This window comes from Saimiri boliviensis, chromosome 15 (assembly GCF_048565385.1).
Source record: "Saimiri boliviensis isolate mSaiBol1 chromosome 15, mSaiBol1.pri, whole genome shotgun sequence".
NCBI classification, from domain to species: Eukaryota; Metazoa; Chordata; class Mammalia; order Primates; family Cebidae; genus Saimiri; species Saimiri boliviensis.
The window spans coordinates 90,871,561-90,889,354 of NC_133463.1; the positions used below are offsets into that span (position 1 = coordinate 90,871,561).

At 57.1% G+C, this 17,794-nt stretch overlaps 1 protein-coding gene across 3 annotated transcripts; it reads right to left on the reverse strand.

The window, feature by feature from the left end:
• Positions 1-8,864: 8,864 nt before the first annotated feature.
• LOC101033760 (lymphocyte antigen 6H) lies at positions 8,865-11,637 on the reverse strand. Of its 3 annotated transcripts, XM_074387241.1 has the most exons (5): positions 11,507-11,577; positions 11,157-11,226; positions 10,556-10,683; positions 9,773-9,892; positions 8,865-9,438 (listed from the first exon to the last, which is right to left on the reverse strand). In XM_074387241.1, coding segments are annotated over exons 2-5 (486 nt in total). In that variant the 5' UTR covers positions 11,159-11,226; positions 11,507-11,577; the 3' UTR covers positions 8,865-9,202. The 3 variants fall into 3 exon arrangements, with proteins under 3 accessions (XP_074243342.1, XP_003942120.1, XP_074243341.1); XM_003942071.4 differs by lacking the exon at positions 11,157-11,226 and having other exon boundaries at positions 11,507-11,637; XM_074387240.1 differs by lacking the exons at positions 11,157-11,226; positions 11,507-11,577 and adding an exon at positions 10,902-10,966.
• Between the last annotated feature and the right edge of the window lie 6,157 nt (positions 11,638-17,794).

Here is a 17,794-nt window from a genome sequence, read left to right on the forward strand (position 1 = left end):
ACAAATGCCAGGGAGGGGCAACCCCGGGGACTACCCTGGTGTGCCCTTCTGGGGAAGGAGTTGTCCCCACAGCTGTGAGCTCGGGTCTGCGTCAGCACGTTCCACATCCCTACAGGAAACACAGGGAGCAGGGTTGGTGGGCCTGGGACCCCCGCGAGTGAGGCGAGGTCCCAGGTCCCTAGTGGACCCAGTCCTCCCTCCGTCGGAGGTTGGCTGTGGGAACGCAGCCCCCCCACCGTCCTGCCCAGCCCTGAATCCCCCAGCACAGCCCCAGCACAGTCCCAGCACACACGAGGCCTCGAAGGGCAGGGGTGAGCCCCAGGCCTGGGCATAACGCGGCTTCCAAGTGGGCTCCTCCATCAGGCGCTGGGCAATCCCCAGCCCTGCCCCGTCCAAGAAGGAAACAGGAGACGTTTGCTGTAAGCATTGGAGAGGGGAAGATTTCTCTATGACTCAAATCCTGAAGCTGTAAGAAATAATGGTAACAGTGTCTCCATAAAAATTCAAGGAAAAGAAGCTTCCATGTGGCAAGACACACACACACACACACGCACACGCACACGCACACGCACGCACACACACACCCCGTAAGCAAAATAAAGGGAGAAATGCGTGCCACTTGTACCGTAAGTGAAGGGCTTATTCCCGGCTATGAAGAAAGTTCCCGGGAAAGAGTAATGACTACAACCATCCCACAGAAAAGGGCCCAAGGTGATGAGCAGACAGGCCAGAGAAATGGAAACAACGCCCCCCCCCCAATCCCCAACAAAAACAGAGAAACCAGAATGCCCAGAAGAAAGAAACAGGCTGGCACGGACCAGCGAGAAGCAGGTGAAGGCAGAAGCCGAGGGGCAGCAGGAGCCGAGGGCCACGGACCAGCAAGGAGCAGGTACAGGCAGGAGCCGAGGGGCAGGCGGCCCAGCTTCCACATTCCCGATCACAGCTGCTATGCCATCTTTCACTGCTGACCATATCCGCGACCGTTCGCCAGCGAGAGAGGAGCTGTGGTCTCGGCGTCGCTACTGGAAGCGTGACAGCGTGCAGCCGTAAGGTAACAACGCTCACTCACAGCTACAGGCCCGGCGACGCTGACCCTGGGGAGGCGTCCCCGCACACCGCTGTTAGCTGACATGTCTGAGGCTGTAATGCACAGCATGAGGGCGGCCATCTAAAGACGCAGAAACAGGCCTGGCTCGGTGGCTCACACCTGTAATCCCAGCACTTTGGGAGGCCAACGCCGGCAGATCCCTTGAGGTTGGGGGTTGGAGACCAGCCTGGCCAACGTGGTGAAACCCCATCTCTACTAAAGATACAAAAATTAGCCAGGCGTGGTGGTGCACGCCTGTAATCCCAGCTACTCGGGAGGCTGAGGCAGGAGAATCGCTTGAACCCGGGAGCCAGAGGTAGCAGTGAGCTGAGATCACGCCACTGCACTCCAGCCTGGGTGATAGAGTAAGACTGTCTCCAAATAAATCAGCAGAAACAGGAGTGCACGTGCCGTGTGCTGCTGCTGTAAGCAGGAGTCGGGAGCTGGCCCACACGTCACAGGGACCCCAGGCTGCGTGGAGAGGCCGCCTCAGTAGAGCTCAGCTGTGGCAGACGAGCATTCCGCACCCTCCTGTGTTTGCATAAAGACCTCCTGCATAGATATAGGAAACCGGCAGGTTATGACAGGGCAAGAGGCAGGCTTCTCACTGTACTTTTTTTTAATTGATGCAAGCGTTCTTATGCGTTGTTGCTGTCACGCAGGCTGGAGTGCAGCGGCATGCTCTCGGCTCACTGCAATCTCCGCCTCCAGGTTCAGGCAATTCTCCTGCCTCAGCCTCCCGAGTAGCTGGAACTACAGGCGTGCACCACCATGCCCAGCGAATGTTTGTGTTTTTAGTGGAGACGGGGTTTCACCATGTTGGTCATGCTGGTCTCAAACTCCTGACCTCAAGTGATCCACCCGCCTCGGCCTCCCAAGTGCTGGGATTACAGGAGTGCTCTTACCTGTTTTTAAAAAAGAACCCAAACAGAGGAGCCCTTGAACCTCCTTGTCCCTTCCTGCTCACACCCATCCCCAGCAGCCTCCCTCCAGGTAGGGTGACGAAGACACTAGCCTCCCTCCCAGGTGGTCTCAGCAGCAGGTGCTGGAGCTGGGCCCTGCAGTGGCCCCAGCCTGGCCTGAAAGGTCCACAGCTTCTGCCCCGTGAGGCCCACGGGCTCCATTTCTCACGAGCCACGAACAGCAGCTCAGGCTACCTGTGCAGCTGGTGGGCTCTGCCCTCCCAATTCTCCCCTTCCCGGGCCGGGGCTCTTCTCAGCACCATTGCTTTCCCGCAGCAGCTGTGTGCTGCTGACCCTCTGCACGGCCCCTCACGCACCGGCGGGCTCACTGGAGGCCAGCCATCTCACCTGCCTCGCCCACTGCTCTGTCCCCAGACCTAGAGCATATCGCTAGCTCCAAGAAAGCAGAAAACTGAGCCCAAGCACATATAAAACTGTGGGTGTGCTCCCCCTTCCAACACTGGCACCCTCTGCTTCTCACAGGTGAGGCTGGTACAGACTCCTGGAGCCAGTGCTGGGTCCTTTACATCAGGGCTTCTGGGAGTGGGCCCTGGTCATCGCCTTTGAACCCGCCTCCCAAGACACCCTGATGCCCCCGGAGTCCGGGAGTGGCTGGTCCAAGGGGAGCCTGCAGGAAGGAGGGGGCTTTCCTGCACCCACCTTGCTTCCTGTCTGCCTCAAGGGAAGGGCGGCTTTCACCCCACCCCTTCGTGAAACTCAAGGAACTTCCAACCTCCAGTGTGCGGATATTTCAGGGAGGCCTGGGGATGTACGAAAATCACACATGTACGCGTCTGTCTTACAGAGCAGGGAGCGGCTGGGGAAGGAGCTGGGGGGTTCCGTGCAGCTCAGTTCTGTTCACAGCAGTGATCGGTGCTCTCCTGTGAGGGGCTCGGCTGCCTGCTGCACCCTGGGGCCCCTCCCCAGGAACTCCCGGGGCAAGGGCTGGATGGGGGACAGGGGAGACAGGGCCGGAGGTGGCCTTGGCAGCTAGGGGCCCGGGCCGGGAAGGGGCCTGGGGGAAAGCATCTCAGGACAGGCTGTGTTAAAAAGACCTGGAAGACCAAGGGAAGCTACAGGCCCCCAGAATCAAGCCAAGGAGGGAGCAGGATTCATCCTCCAACCGCCTGCCCGCCACCTTCCATCCACCCTGCCATGGACCAGCATCCTGCCGGCCTGAAGCAGAGGCCAGAGGTGGGCTCAGGATCAGCCCCGCCCCCGCGCACACAGCACCCCATGAGCTGGGTGGGTCCTGCCTCACAGACCTAGTAGGACCAGGCCCAGGGAGGCTGCTGAACTCGGCCAGGGCCACACAGCCAGCAGGTGCTAGAAGAGAAGTTGGAATCCAGGTGGCCTGGCGTCTTCTGCAAATCCAGTGAGGATTTTGGTATGTCAGGGTCTTTTCTAAACCTGCTTCCCAAGATAAAGTGGGCACATTTAGACCTCAGTCTGGCCGGAGGTTCAACACAAGGCAAGGAGAGACGGCCCGACACAAGGGGTCCCAACACCCACTGATCTAGCAGCTTCCCTGGCCCCGGAGAAAGGAGGCAAGAGACCCCAGAGGCCCCACTGGGGAAGGTGAAGCACTGACCCCCGAGCAGCCAGACTGCTCTAGAGCGAAGGAGCCGGGAGACAGCCGTGTGCGCGCTGATAAAGATATCACAAGAAAAGCTACAGACACACCTCAGCCCTAATGTGATGCAAGTGTCTGCGATGCAAACATCCTAACCAAATATTGGCTATCTGAATCTGGCAGTGGTATAAACGAGTAATACATCACACATTTCAAAGCAGCTCACCACCAGGAAGCCTAGCAATGGAGCTGGCCATGCTGACTGTTCATTAAGTAGGAAAACAGGGACTTATAGCAATAGATAATGAAAGGGCATTTCTTTTAAGTTCATCAGCCATTCCTCATTTTAAAAAAACTAAATGAAATATGAATAAGTAAAGAGTCTAGACTGAGTAAAGACTGGCTTTGAAATCCAACAGCAAACGCTAATTTGTGGCGTAACATGAAGGGCCTCCTGTGAGCGCAGACACCCTGGTCACTGTTACGATTCAGCCACGCTTTGGCAGGCTCAGCTAACGCAACAGAAACAAAAGCTGAACGAGCAATATAAGCACCAGGAAAGAAGCAACCAAATCTTCTTGATTTGCTGATTGTACGGTTATATCCCTTGAACGTCTAAGAGACTCTGCTAATCACGGAATTTGGGAATCTTCGCATTCAGAAATAAGCAGCCCTTGCTCGCCGACCTGCAGTGTTATCTGTGGCTGCCTCAACTCGCCTGAACACCCTCTGAACATTTTTGAAAGTTTCCGAATCATGAGTCCCGCTCTCCCGTGGCAGAATTCAGAAGCTGCATCTTGCAGCCTCCCAGGCCCTCGGGTGTAGCTGCCGGGTGGAATTCCTAAGGTGAGCTACGGAGGCGGGGGCAGCCTCCTTCCCGGGACGGTGCAGGGGCAGCATGCGTGCCAGCCAGGCCAGCTTGGAGTCCTTGCCGGAGGCCACGCCTGCAGCCCGAGGCCCCAGCCCTCCCTGCAACTCCACTGTGACCCCCTCTGCTGAAACGCACTCTGGTGGGCACCCTCGTAGAAGGGCACAGCCCACAAAGCTGAGCGAGAAACACGACGTCTTCATTCCTACAGTTTACATTTCTAGACCTCTCCACCCTACGGCTGGCAGGGGTGTAGGCGTAGCACCTGCAGCCCTCACGCCTCTTTCCCAGGGCTGCAGGCAGCAGGATGTCCACTCAGGGCGTTTGTGGAGACACCCCGGGGCTCCCAGCCTCGGCCAGTGCCCAGCGCATACAGGCCACCACCAAATGACTTCTCCTTTATCTGCGTCTCTAACCCCATCCCGTTGGTTCTGAGGCTGCCGGGGGCCTGCCTGCCCTGGCCACTTTCACACGGGGCTATTCTGAGGTCTTGGCGTTCTGGGAGTGCTGCCCAGGACGCCGGGTGCAACCTCTCTCTGGGACCCATTCCAGCCTCAGCCCTCAGCAGCCCCCATCTCTCCCGGGGCCAGGGGGTCTCTCATCCCGGTTGGAGGGCAGTGCCTCCCTCCCACTCTGTATTCTCAGACAAAGCAGGCAGGGGACTGAGAGCAGCCCTGTGGAAGGGTGCCCCACAGGCCGGGGGCCGGCTGCAGACTGTCCCCATTCTCCTGCCTGAATCACTGCATCTTTAGAAAGGTGAGTTCAACGAGCCTGACCCTTGCTTCTTCCTGCTCGAAAGAGAATGTGGACAGGACTTGCAAGTGTGACCGTAGCCTCCGTGGCCAGATGCAGCCCCACACGCAGCCCCGAGGCTCCAACCCGCTGTCACACCTGCGGAGCCGCTGCCCCACGTCGGGCGTGGGCTGGAACAGCTCTAGAGTAGCCTACCAGAAACCCTTGGGGTGACCCCCGCTGCAATCTTCAGCAAGACTTCTGAACAAAACTAGCTTCCATCCTGTAAAGCCCGATTTTCCTTTACTTGACAGTGTCTTGAGATGTTCTGAGAGGTTCCTCCTCGGACTCCCCCCTCTGCCTCACTGTCTGCCTCCGAGGAGTTCACGACCTGGCGGGTCAGGCTTCCGGCAGCACCAAGGAGGAGTCTGGGGGACCCCGGTGTTCCGCCCTATCAGCCCCTCCCCTCAGGCAGCAAGCACCCCTAGCCCACCTGCTTCAACAGGGTGCGAGACTCACGAAAAGAAATCACAAGAAAATACTCATCACACCACTCATCACACCAACAATGGCCATTAAATGTAAGGTGGGAAGGGAAATCCCACTGGCAACACCAAGAACCATAAATGACCCAGTGATAAGCACACTAAGGAGCGAGCACAAGCCCGGTGAAGGGAATGGCAAAGCCTCACTGTGGGACGTCACTCAGGAGGCCGAGCGAGGAGGCCGGAGGGGCTCCGAGCTGGTGACTGGGAGACGGAGCAGTCAGGATGGCAGCTGCTCCAACCTCACGTGCCAGAGAGACGCATTCCAGTGGAAACGCTAACAGTGTTATTCTGCAACTGGAGACCAGGATCCCAAAGTCCATCTGTGAGCATAGACTGGGAGAGGCAGCCATACGCATTTTAAAAGAACAAGAAGGAGGGCCCTGGACTTAGCAAGTGTCCAACACGCCGCCCGGCTGCCCTCATGGAAACGGCATCGCATCAAACGACCCGCGATGAAGTGACCCGTGCAATCGCAGCGGGCAGGGGCTCAGAAACAGCCTGGCACGTGGGAAGGCATCCTGTTACAGAGTGGCAGCTCAGATCACCGGGCCACAGGCAGGTTATTTAGTAAAGGACATTGAGAACAGCGGCCGTTTGGAAGAAGCTCCTACCCCCTGCCACAGTGTAAATAAACTCCAGGTGCATTGGCTCTCCGAGTGCAGTAACCAAATCTGCAAAACTGTTAAGGAACTCTTTTCACAAGATAAGGGTAGAGGAAATTCTCCTAAGACGCAAAGCCCCTCACCACAAAAGAACAACTTGACAGCTGTGACTGTGTCGAACCTTAGAACATCCAGCAGCGCACGGTGCAAACACCACCACTGAGACGCAGCGGCAGACAGCAGGGAAATAGCCACACAACGTGTAGCACAGGAAGATACGTGTCCGTAAAGTACGCAAAAGGCTGTGGTGACAGGTGGAAAAGAGAAACGCCACAATAGGAGCGTGGGCAAAGGTGTGACCGGGCGAGAGAGACGCCCACGTGGCTGACACAGACGGCGGGGAGATTCCCTTTGTCCACGAGACGGGCAGAGCATTCCTCAAGCTGAAGAGCGTTCGTTGCCAGCAAAGTGTGTCCGGAATTTTCAGAAGCAGCGATTTCGACAGATTTCCTGTCACTTCTCGGCATTAACCCTACACCCATCGCCACTGGAGCCCATGGAGGTATGAAGACAGGGTGGCACTTCAGTGTTGCTGACAATAGACATTTGAGAGCAAACTCCTACGTCCCATAAGGGATGGTACAAATGCATGGCTCTCTCGTCCAGGGGACCCCTAGGCAGATGTTGAAAACCGGCTGGCCTGGACACGGGGCCCCGGGAGGACATCACTGGTGAATTGCTCAGTAGAAAGAGTAGCAGGTGCATTTCTCAGCACTGTCTGTGTGCCCCGCTGGACCAAGGGCTTCACGCGGACCGTGAGGTTCAGCCCTTCAAAGACAACTTGTCAGGTGGGGACCACACTTACACTCCTGAGATGGGGAAACCGACTTTGCGGGTGCCGGCAGCTTGGGAGCTGGCGGCTTCCTGCCTGTCCCACCCTGGCAACGCCTCAGAGTGGGAGGTGAGTGGGAGGTGAGGGCATGCCCTTCTGATTTTATGATTCCTCAAGGAGGTGGGAGAATTTCACACCTTTTTGTGTCTTTAAATACATCTTTCAGAAAATAAATTCAGCATACAAAGATTCATATGAAAACTGGCTCAAGCCTCACCCCCGTTGGGCCGGCCTGTCCGCGGCCACCCAAGGCTTCCCTGGGGGTTGTTCCATGACTCCTGGGCTTTCTGCGCCCCGGGAATTCTCAACTTCTCTGCAAGTCCCCCCGCCCCCAAAACACCAGACACAAGCAAGAGCGGCACACTTTACTGAAGGGGGCGGGGACAGGGGCGCATCGCAGAGCAGATGCCCCTCTGTGGAAAAGCCCTTGGCTGTGTCCCGCAGGGACTTGGCGCCAGTGCCCAGGACCACAGGCCTCCTCTCTCTCCCTGGCTCACCAGCCCCGGACTCGACTCCTTGCCATCACTCACGCAAGGCCAGCTCTTATAGAAACCACTGCTTTCCCTAATGAGTCCAGGATCCAGCTGTGGCCATGAGACTGGGTCAGCCACAGGTGGCACAAAGCAGTAGTGGCCAGAGACCAGGCCTCAGAGAAACCCTGGGGTGCCTGCCAGGCACTGTGGGGTGAGCCTGGGCCGTGGGACAAGCCACCGGTGGAGCATCAGACGCGGCGGCCAGTGGGTGTGGGAGCCTGGGCTGGATGCGGGGATGCAGCTGGAATGGAGCGGGAAGGATCCGACATCACTCCACATTCCCCAGGTCCAGTCTTCCCTGCCCCTTCACTCCGAGGCATCCAGTCCCTCTGGGCCAGCCCACACAGACAGGTGGGCTTCCTCAGCCCCTGGCCACAGGCACTGGCCCCAGGACCCCAACTCAGGGCCCGAAGTGGCCAGGATGGATGTCCAGAGAAGGGGCAGGGTGAGAGAACACGAGGGCTCCACTCAGCCTGACGCAGCCCACAGAGGCGAAGAGCGAGGGGTAGGGGCGAGAGGAGGCCAGCATACACGTGTGCTCACATCTGTGAGTCTGCAGGGTTCCGGGTGCACTGCAAGCTGAGCGCCCAAGGGGGGGTGTGCACAGACGTGGATGTATGACTGTGGGCGTGTGCACGTGCGCCGGGACACGCCAGTGTGTGCCAGTTATCTGCACACCCAGCACGTGTGCGAGTGTGTGTGTGTGAGCAGGGCAGGCACGGTGTGTGTGCATGAGCCCGTGCCCAGGCTGGCAGCTGCGTGGGCACCACTGTGTGTGCGAGTCTGGCGTCTGCGGTGTGCACCCAGGATTCCTGTGCCTCACCCCAGGCCCACCTGCGATCTTGCTCCTCTCAACTCTTACCCATCACCCCAAGTGCTCCCAAACCTCACCAGGCCCGAGCAGCCCAGCACAAGCACCCAGCACCCCAGTGCCCTGAGCCCGGGAGCAGAGAGCATGGCTGAGCGCCCGTGCTGCCCCCGCCCCTCTCTGCTGCCTCGGCACCTCATTCCCGGCTGTCCACCAGGCCCCCTTTCCCACTCCCCACACCCAGGCTCAGACCCGGGTCTCAGGACTCAAAAGTGACTTTATTTCTCTATAGAAGACACCCTTCCAGCTAGGCTGTTGCTTCACTTCCCCTTTGGGACCTGGGGGGTCCCAACCCCCTGCCCTCCTCCCCAGATCTCCTGCCCAGATGGCTGGGTTCCCAGGGGATGTCCAGCTGCCCAAGACTCAGAGCTGGCGGAGAGACAGGGAGGCTTCACATCGGGGGAGGAGAGAGAGCCACCGGCCACAGGCACAGAGCTGGGCCAAGGCTGCCCCCAGCCCCAGCCAGGCCAGGCCAGGAAGGGGGCAGCCACAGGCTCAGGGGAGCAAGCTGAGAAGCCCTGTGGGAAGGAGGAGACCTCAGAGCCCTGCCCAGAGGAGGGCGGGCCCCAGGCTGAGCAGGAGCCCCCCGGCCAGCGCCCAGGGGCTGTGCCCTGCCCCGGCGCCCCCATTGCACAAATCCTTCTCGCAGCAGTCCACGTCGACTTTTAAGATCCCAGAGTTAATAAACCCCATCAGATAGTCTGAGAAAAAGTGTCGCTTGACGAAGTCGCAGGAGGCGGCACACATCTTGTTCACCGAGTGATCCTGCCTGCCTGGGAAGAGAAAGCTCGGACTGGGACCGGGGCCGCGGCTCCTGGGCCCTTTCGGCCTTGCCAGGGACCCAGCCCAGTCCCCTCCGTGTCAGCTCAGGGCCCCAGACAGGCAAACTGCAATCCCTCCACCCTCCCCGGCTGGCCCCAACTAGATGGAAAGGGTCACTAAGGAGCCAGAGAGGGACCAGGACCTGCTCACTGTCACACAGCCCGGTAGTGTTCTGCCTGTGGCCCCACACTCTCCCCGGAGCCAGAAGGGCTCAAAGGACACCTTTGACCTTCCCCAAGAGCCTCGCTTTCAGTACATTCCCCCACCACCCTAGTCCCAACTTACTGCTGCTGGGGTCGGTGATTCGGACACTGGCACACACCTTGTCTGACGGCTGGCACTGCTTCGGGGTGCAATGGCTGGAGTTGGTGGTCAGGGTGCAGTCCTGGCACCACAGACCATGAGCTGGGCAGAGCATGGGGGCGTGACCAGAGGCACTAGGGGCCGAAGCAGGCCGCCCCCTGCGCCCCCCTGCTGCAAGCACTCCTAGAAGGGCCTTACTCCACAGGAGTGAGCAGGCCACCGTGACCCCTGGACGGGAAGCAGCGGCCCTGGGACCACTGTGCCCCATCCTGGCAGTTTGAGGGGAGCTCCTATGGCTCCTGCCTGGCCCCCATGCATGAGTGTGTGTGTGTGTGTGTGTGTGTGTGTGTGTGTGTGTGCACACACAGGCACACACATACGGGCTACAAGAGACCCCACACCAACAGTGCCCCCCGCACACGCCCACCCTGCCTCGCATAGCCCCCCACCCCCGCGTTCTGTGGGCTCCAAGCTGTGAAGGACCAAACTGCATTTGAAGGGAGGCCCGGGAGGAGGTGGCCGATGACCAGGAGCTTCCGCGCGGGCCCAGCCGCCCACCAGTTCCTGGCCCTGGAGGAAGAGCGCGGGAAAGAGCCCGAGCCGCAGAGCAGCCGAGGGCCGGGGTCGCCGGGATCCCGGAGGGGGCGTGGGCTCTCCGGGAAGCGCGGCGGGAACCGTCAGAGGGTGGCGGCTCCACACCCGGCTCTTCCGCGGCGCCCCCGGCTCTCCCAGGCACCTGACCCAGCGCGCGGGCCCCCTACTCACCGGGCGCGGAGCACAGCAGGACGGCCAGCAGCGCCAGGCCGAGGCCCTTCATGGCTGCAGGCAGCATGCTCCGGGCGGGCTTGGGGCCGGCGCGGGGTCTCGGGGCGAGGGTCCTCTGGGGCGCAAGCCTGGCGGGAAGAAGCGCTGGTCAGGAGACCCCAAGGACCCTCTCCTTTCCGGGCCTCAGGGCGCAGCCTTCTACCCGAAATCCAGGGCCGGGGTCTGCCGGAGCGCGCAGAGCCCCACCCGCAGCCGGTTCCCAGAGCTCGCGCTGTCACAGCATCCCCGCTGGGAGAGGGCTGCCCTCCGGGGCGCGCGGACAGCTCGAGACGCCCCGCGCCGGCACCTGTGTGGGGAGGGGAAGGGGCGCCCTCTTCTCCCCCGGGAGCCGCAGGTGCGTCCGGACCGGAACGAGCGGCAGGGGCGGGAGCCGGTACCTGCCACGGGGGAAGGGGCGCGCGCCAGTCCCCACCCCCACCCCTGGGCTGGGGGGCCGGGAACCCCGCGCCGAGTCCCGTCCCCCGGCCTTCCGCGCGCGCCTCGGCGCTCACCGCGGGTGGGGCGAGGAGGGCGGGCCTCGGGATCGGGGGGGCGCACTCACATCCCTGGGGTGTCCGCACTTCGGGCTCGGGCGGCGTGCGTGGCGCGGGGAGCGGTGCCCTTCGGTCTCCCTGCGGACCGGAATCCGGGCGCAGCCTCGTCTTTCGGGGAACGCAGCCGCAGACGCGGACCCCGCGCGAGGGGCGGGGCGGAGCCGGGGCGGGGGCCGCACGGGGGGCGGGGGCGGCGGGAGACGGGCGGGGCGGGGGTGCCCGGGACTCGCGGCCCCCACGCAGGTATAGCTGGCCCCGGCCCTCCGCGCCCCCTCGCTCTCCAGCGCTCGCTCCCTCGGGTTCCCGCTCCCTCCCCCGCGGCGCCCCCCACTCCTCCCCCGCCTCCGCGGTCCCCTACCCAGGCGTGGGTAGGATCCCTTCCCCCTCCGCTTGGCTGCGATCCCCTTGGAATTTCTCGGAAGAACGTTTATTGAGAAAGGAAGCAAAATGCACAAAGGCGCAGAGAGGTGGAGGCACCCGGCGCGGCGCCGGGCTCAGGTCCCGGGTCGAAGACCGCTAGGGTCAGACGCCCAGCCCCGGGGCCCCGCCCTCCGCCTCCTCCCGGCCCCTCCCACTGCTGCCCACCGTCCCTCCCCTCCCTCCTTTCCCTCCCTCCCTTCTCCTCCCCACTGCTCCCCAACCTCATCCCGGCTTTCCAGTTTCCAATGGTTCCCAGCCTTTCTCTTCTCCTGAGCATCCACGAAGACCCCCACCAGCAGCCGCAGTCCCAGGAACTTCTGTCGCCAACCACACCTGCGCCCGAGGGTAAAGGCACAAATCCTGGCCAGGGCGTCAGAGCCTTGGACCCGTGTCTGGGCTTCCTTGGCCCTCCCGCCCTGCCCTCCAGCTGTGGAAAAGTTGTGCCTTTGCACGTGTCCCTGTGCCTGAAATCCGCCTCCTGGGGGCCCTGGGGAAGCCCCAACCTGCCACCGTGCCTTTGGTCCTGCTTTCTTTCATTCGACCTGAAAGCATGTACTGCGTGCTCCCTGCTGGCCCAGCCCTGCCCTGGGCCCTGGGAAAGGACACAAGGAGACAGACCTGGTTTCCGCCCTGCTGACTCTCACCTTAGACGAGTGGTGACCCCTAACGCAGCTTAGCTTTGCAGGATGTGACCGTCAGAGCTAACATTTATTGATCATGTACTGTGGATTCCACCTGTTCTAGACACTTCATATCTATTATCGTTACAGTCCCACCACAACCCTGCTGTGCAGATAGTATCATTTCCATCTCACAGATGAGGAGACTCGCACAGAAAACTGGAGCTCCCCGCTCAGGGTCACACGGCGACACAGGTGACAGGTGACACAGCTTGGGCTGCAGGGACTGCACGCCTTCGCTCTGCGTGTGGCTCCAGAGGGGCAGAGGCAAGGACGAGATGGACAAGAGGCCACGACAGGAGCCCGATTTGCCTCAGGGTCAGGGAAAGCTTCTCCCAGGACCTGACATTTTATCGGAGACCTGAATGAGGAGTTAATTGAGATTCATAAGGTGCAGAGGGCAAGAGCTGGATCAAGGCTCAAACACAGTTCTTTTCAAAATATACAGAGCTCTCAAGAAAGTAAAAGAAATCTGAGTCCATAAAGAAAAAAGTACATAGAATAATGGACCCCCAAAGTCTGCCCACTGAGCAGGACGCAGATGCGGAAGCCACAGTGGTCCTGGGACAAACCTGGGCCCGCACTGGGTCTGAGGTTCAGAAGCGGAGCCTGAGGCACGGATTCCAGGGCAAGCCATTTCGTCAGCAGTGTGGGAGCAGCCCTGGGAGTGCAGAAGTGGTCCGGGGTAGAGGAGGAGGCGGGCAAGCCTGTGGTGCACAGCAAACCGCCATGGTGGGAAACTGGAGCCTGACCCCACGGAGGGCCTCTGGGAAGTGAGACAAACTGTGAGCCTCGGTGAGCTCACCCACGGGACAAGGGAACAGGTGTTTTCACAGTGGTGTCCAAGAGTCATTGATTGAGGGCTGCCCCACGGGGTGCATTCTCCTGGACTCTCCACTTGCCACCCACACGGAGCCCTCCTGGACTCTCCACTTGCCGCCCACACAGCCCTCTCCCAGGGTGGTCCCAGGTCAGCAGCACCCCTGCGTTCGAAAGCAAAACCAACAATGAATCCTCTCTAGAGAAAGCAAGCCCCAGTTTAGGGATGGGGTTCCCACAAATTTAACTGAAGCAAATATGAGTTCGAAGTGGAAAATCAGCACATATCTAAAGAAAGTAAGCCTCCAAGTGAGACTCAGCTGAACAGTGACAAGCAACAGATTTAAATCACCACAACTTTCTAAATGGAAAATATCAAATATAGGATATAAAATGAGCCTATTTACTACGCTTCAGCTATATTAAAGTAAGGAACAAAGCGCTATCAAACCGATCACCATGCTTATCAGAAAAAAAATAAAAACAGAACGTCTAGAAATGAAAATTTTTCATTGAAATGAAAAGGTCAACAGAAACCTGAAAGAATTATGGTGACTGAAAGAAGCCAGTCACAAGAAAACACATATCGTGTGGTTTTCCTTTTATGAAATGTCCAGAATAGAACAATCCAAGAGAGACAGATGGTAGCTCAGTGGTTGCCTGGTGCTAGGAGGGTGGAATAGGGGAATCAGTTCCTCCCTAGGAACTGGTAATAGGCACTACTAATAAATAAAGTGATAAAATTGCTCATTTGGGAGTGATGAAAATGTTCTAAAAATAGTGATTATGGTCACACAACTCTATAAATATACTACAAACCACTGGCTTGTATGTTTAAAAAGGTGTTATGGTGTGTGAATTATATCTCGATAAAGCTGTTGTAAAAAATACTCAGCAAACAGATCACACAGCAAATTAGACACAGCTGAAGAGGGAATTAATAAACTAGAAGTTAAATCTAAAAAAAATCACCAAGAATGTAGCGCAAAAGATAAGGAAATAGAAAATAGAAAAAATAAGAAATAGATGGTATTTTTCTGATGCCCATTTAAATCTGAGCAAGAAAAAGGGGAAAGAAAACAGGAAAACAAAACAGAAAGATCGTGTGCAGGGAGCTTAACGGAAGTCTGGTTGAAATCTCAAAGCAAAGAGAGTCGATCACTGACGAAGTTATGCCTGAGAATATTTCAGAACTGATCAAAAGTAAGTATACACAGAGAGGCACAACAGGGACTAAATAGAGTAAAGAAAAAGAAAGGTGACGTAGTGAAATTGTAGTAAATCTTTAAGCCAGCCCAAAAGAAAAGAAAGATCAGTTCCTGGGAAACAGCAATAAGATTGACAGCAGAATTCCAACAGCCACAATGACAGCCAAAGGAGAGGAAGATCAGATCTGTAAAGGGCTCAGGAGGAAATAACTCTTCCACTTCTGGGCATCTAGCCAGAGAGACAGAAATCAGTATCTCCAAGAGAGACCTGCACTCCCATAGTCACTGTGGCATTATTCATGACAGCCAAGACGTGGAATCCACTGTGTCCATCAGCAGATGAACAGACAAAAGAAAAAGTGAGAGAGAGAGTTTAGAAAGATATAGGCCGGGCACGGTGGCTCACACCTGTAATCCCAGTGTTTTGTGGGGCCGAGGCAGGTGGATCACCTGAGGTCAGGAGTTTGAGATCAGCCTGGCCAAAATGGCAAAACCCCCACCCCTATTAAAAATACAAAAATTAGCCAGGCATGGTGGCACACACCTGTAATCCCAGCTGCTAGGGAGGCTGAGGCAGAAGAATCACTTGAACCCTAGAGGTGGAGGTTGCAGTGAGCCAAGATTATGCCACTGCATTCCAGCCTGGGCAACAGAGTGAGATTGTCTCAAAACAAACAAACAAATAAATAAATAATTTAGAAATAAAAAGATTAGAAAGATATAGATCTACAAAGTATTAAAATAGAGATTATGAGATTGATGGAATGCACTCCTTGTAGCAATAATATTCCACATTATAAATAAGACCTAAGGCAGTGCCAGGCAGGGATTAAGTCACACACCCCTAAACTTAAAGAATAAACTATGTTCTAACCACAAGGATTTTTCTTTTTCTCTAGCAGCTAAATAGACACTGGCCACAAGAAGATGGTAAGTGTGTGAGGTGATGAATATGTTAACTGGCTTCATTTAATCATTATGTAATATATACATATATCAGAACATTACTTTGTACCCCATAAATACATATAATTATTACATGTCAAACATTTTTAACTTTAGATACTTTTTTCAGATGAATAAAAGTCACAGACATTTAGAGAGTTTACCACTAATAGTCCTTCCCTAAAGAAATTTCTTAAGAATGTACCTTGCCAGGCGCAGTGGCTCAAGCCTGTAATCCCAGCACTTTGCGAGGCCGAGGCGGGTGGATCACGAGGTCGAGAGATCGAGACCATCCTGGTCAACATGGTGAAACCCCGTCTCTACTAAAAATACAAAAAGTTAGCTGGGCGTGGTGGCATGTGCCTGTAATCCCAGCTACTCAGGAGGCTGAGGCAGGAGAATTGCCTGAACCCAGGAGGCGGAGGTTGCGGTGAGCGGAGATCGCGCCATTGCACTCCAGCCTGGGTAACAAGAGCAAAACTCCGTCTCAAAAAAAAAAAAAAAAAAAAAAAAAAAGAATGTACCTCAAGAAGAAAATTTGTCACAGAGAAAAGATTGGGGCCAGATACGGTGGCTCACACCTGTAATCCTAGCACTTTGGGAGGCCTAGGTGAAAGGATCACTTGAGGCCAGGAGTTTGAGACCAGTCTGGGAAACATAGGGAGACTCCACCTCTTCCAAAAATTAAAAAATCAGCTGGGTGTGTTGGTGCACACCTGTAGTCTCAGCTACTCAGGAGGCTGAGGTGGGAGGATTGAATTTAGGAGGTTGAGGACCCAGTGAGTTGTGATGGTGCCACTACACTCCAGCCTGAGCAACAGAGCAAGAGCCTGTCTCAAAAAAAAGGACCCAGCTGGTCTTGGTGGCTCACACCTGTAATCCTTGCACTTTGGGAAGCTAAGGCAGGCAGATCAGTTGAGGTCAGGAGTTCAAGACCAGGCTGGCCAAGATGGTGAAACCCCGTCTCTACTAAAAATACAAAAATTAGGGCCGGGCACGGTGGCTCAAGCCTGTAATCCCAGCACTTTGGGAGGCCAAGGCGGGTGGATCACGAGGTCGAGAGATCGAGACCATCCTGGTCAACGTGGTGAAACTCCGTCTCTACTTAAAAATACAAAACATTAGCTGGGCATGGTGGTGCGTGCCTGTAATCCCAGCTACTCAGGAGGCTGAGGCAGGAGAATTGCCTGAACCCAGGAGGTGGAGGTTGCGGTGAGCCGAGACCGCGCCATTGCACTCCAGCCTGGGTAACGAGTGAAACTCCGTCTAAAAAAAAAAAAAAAAAAAAAAAAATACAAAAATTAGTTGGGCATGGTGGCAGGTGCCTATAATCCCAGCTACTCGGGAAGCTGAGGCAGGAGAATTGCTTGAACCTGGGAGGTGGAGGTTTCAGTGATTTGAGATTGTGCCACTGCACTCCAGCCTGGGCAACAGAGCAAGACTCTGTCTCAAATGGGCACACACACACACACACACACACACATACACACACACACAAAATTAAATGAGTGGGAGAGAGGCTGCCTTCTGTCATGACGGGCTTCATCCATTCAGCAGAAGGCCCTCATAGAACAAAAGATGGGCCTCCCCTGCGGCGGACCACAATGGCATGTCAGGTCTCCCCAGGTCTGCACCCTGCCAGCCCCTGCAGATTTTAGACTTGCCAGCCTTTGCCATCCTGGAAGCCGTTCTCAAAACCCTCTCTGCATATATGCATCCCGTTGGGTCTGTTCTCTGACCAGTGCAGGGAGGGGCTGCAGCAGAGGGCTTGCCGGCTACTCAGGGAGTCATGGCTCCCAGCCCCTTTCCTCCCACCCTCCTGGTCCTGCCCTCCATATCAAAGGATGGCTGGCCAGAGAGGAGAGCTTGGGAATGGCTTTGAGGTACCGGATCAAAGACGTTTGCAGAAATGGGGAACGCAAAGGGTTGGAGAGGGGGCAGACGCTGTTGTTCGGCATCTCAGAAGATCCTCTGACAGCCTCATGGAGAATGGACTGGAAGGTTCTAGGACAGAACAGGGAGGCCGGTGGGGAAGACGTGGCTTGGACCAGGGCAACGGCCGTGGAAATGGAGTAAGTGGGTGGGCTTGCAAGGTTTGGTGAGGTCTGTGTGCAGGACACCTGCCTCCTGGGCAGGAGCTAGGGGTGCAGATGGGCCGAGGGCATGGGGCCAGACAGGTCCGTAGAGAGCGTGAAGCACTGTCTTAAGTCAGAGATGCCTGGGAGGCCTCCAGCAAGAGAACTCAAGGACATCTAGGGTGCAGAAGAGAATTGGCTGGAGACAAAGACGTGGGCATTGCTAGAGCAAGGAAGAGAGCAGACATGGCCATCTAAGGGGAAGGAAGGGGTCCCCAGGCCCACTCCTGGAGGCACTGGCCATGGGGTCCTGCCTTGAGCAACAGACAGCACAGGCTCTTCTTGCCAAGGGCGCAGTGCAAGCCGGGCCCTGATGTGGGCACCCGGCACCCACCACAGCTGTGAGCCTGGCCCACCTGACACTGATCCCACAGGGCTGAGTCCCGGGGGCTGCTGTCAGCCTGGGGTGCTCGCCATCATCCACATGGGTTGCCTGGAA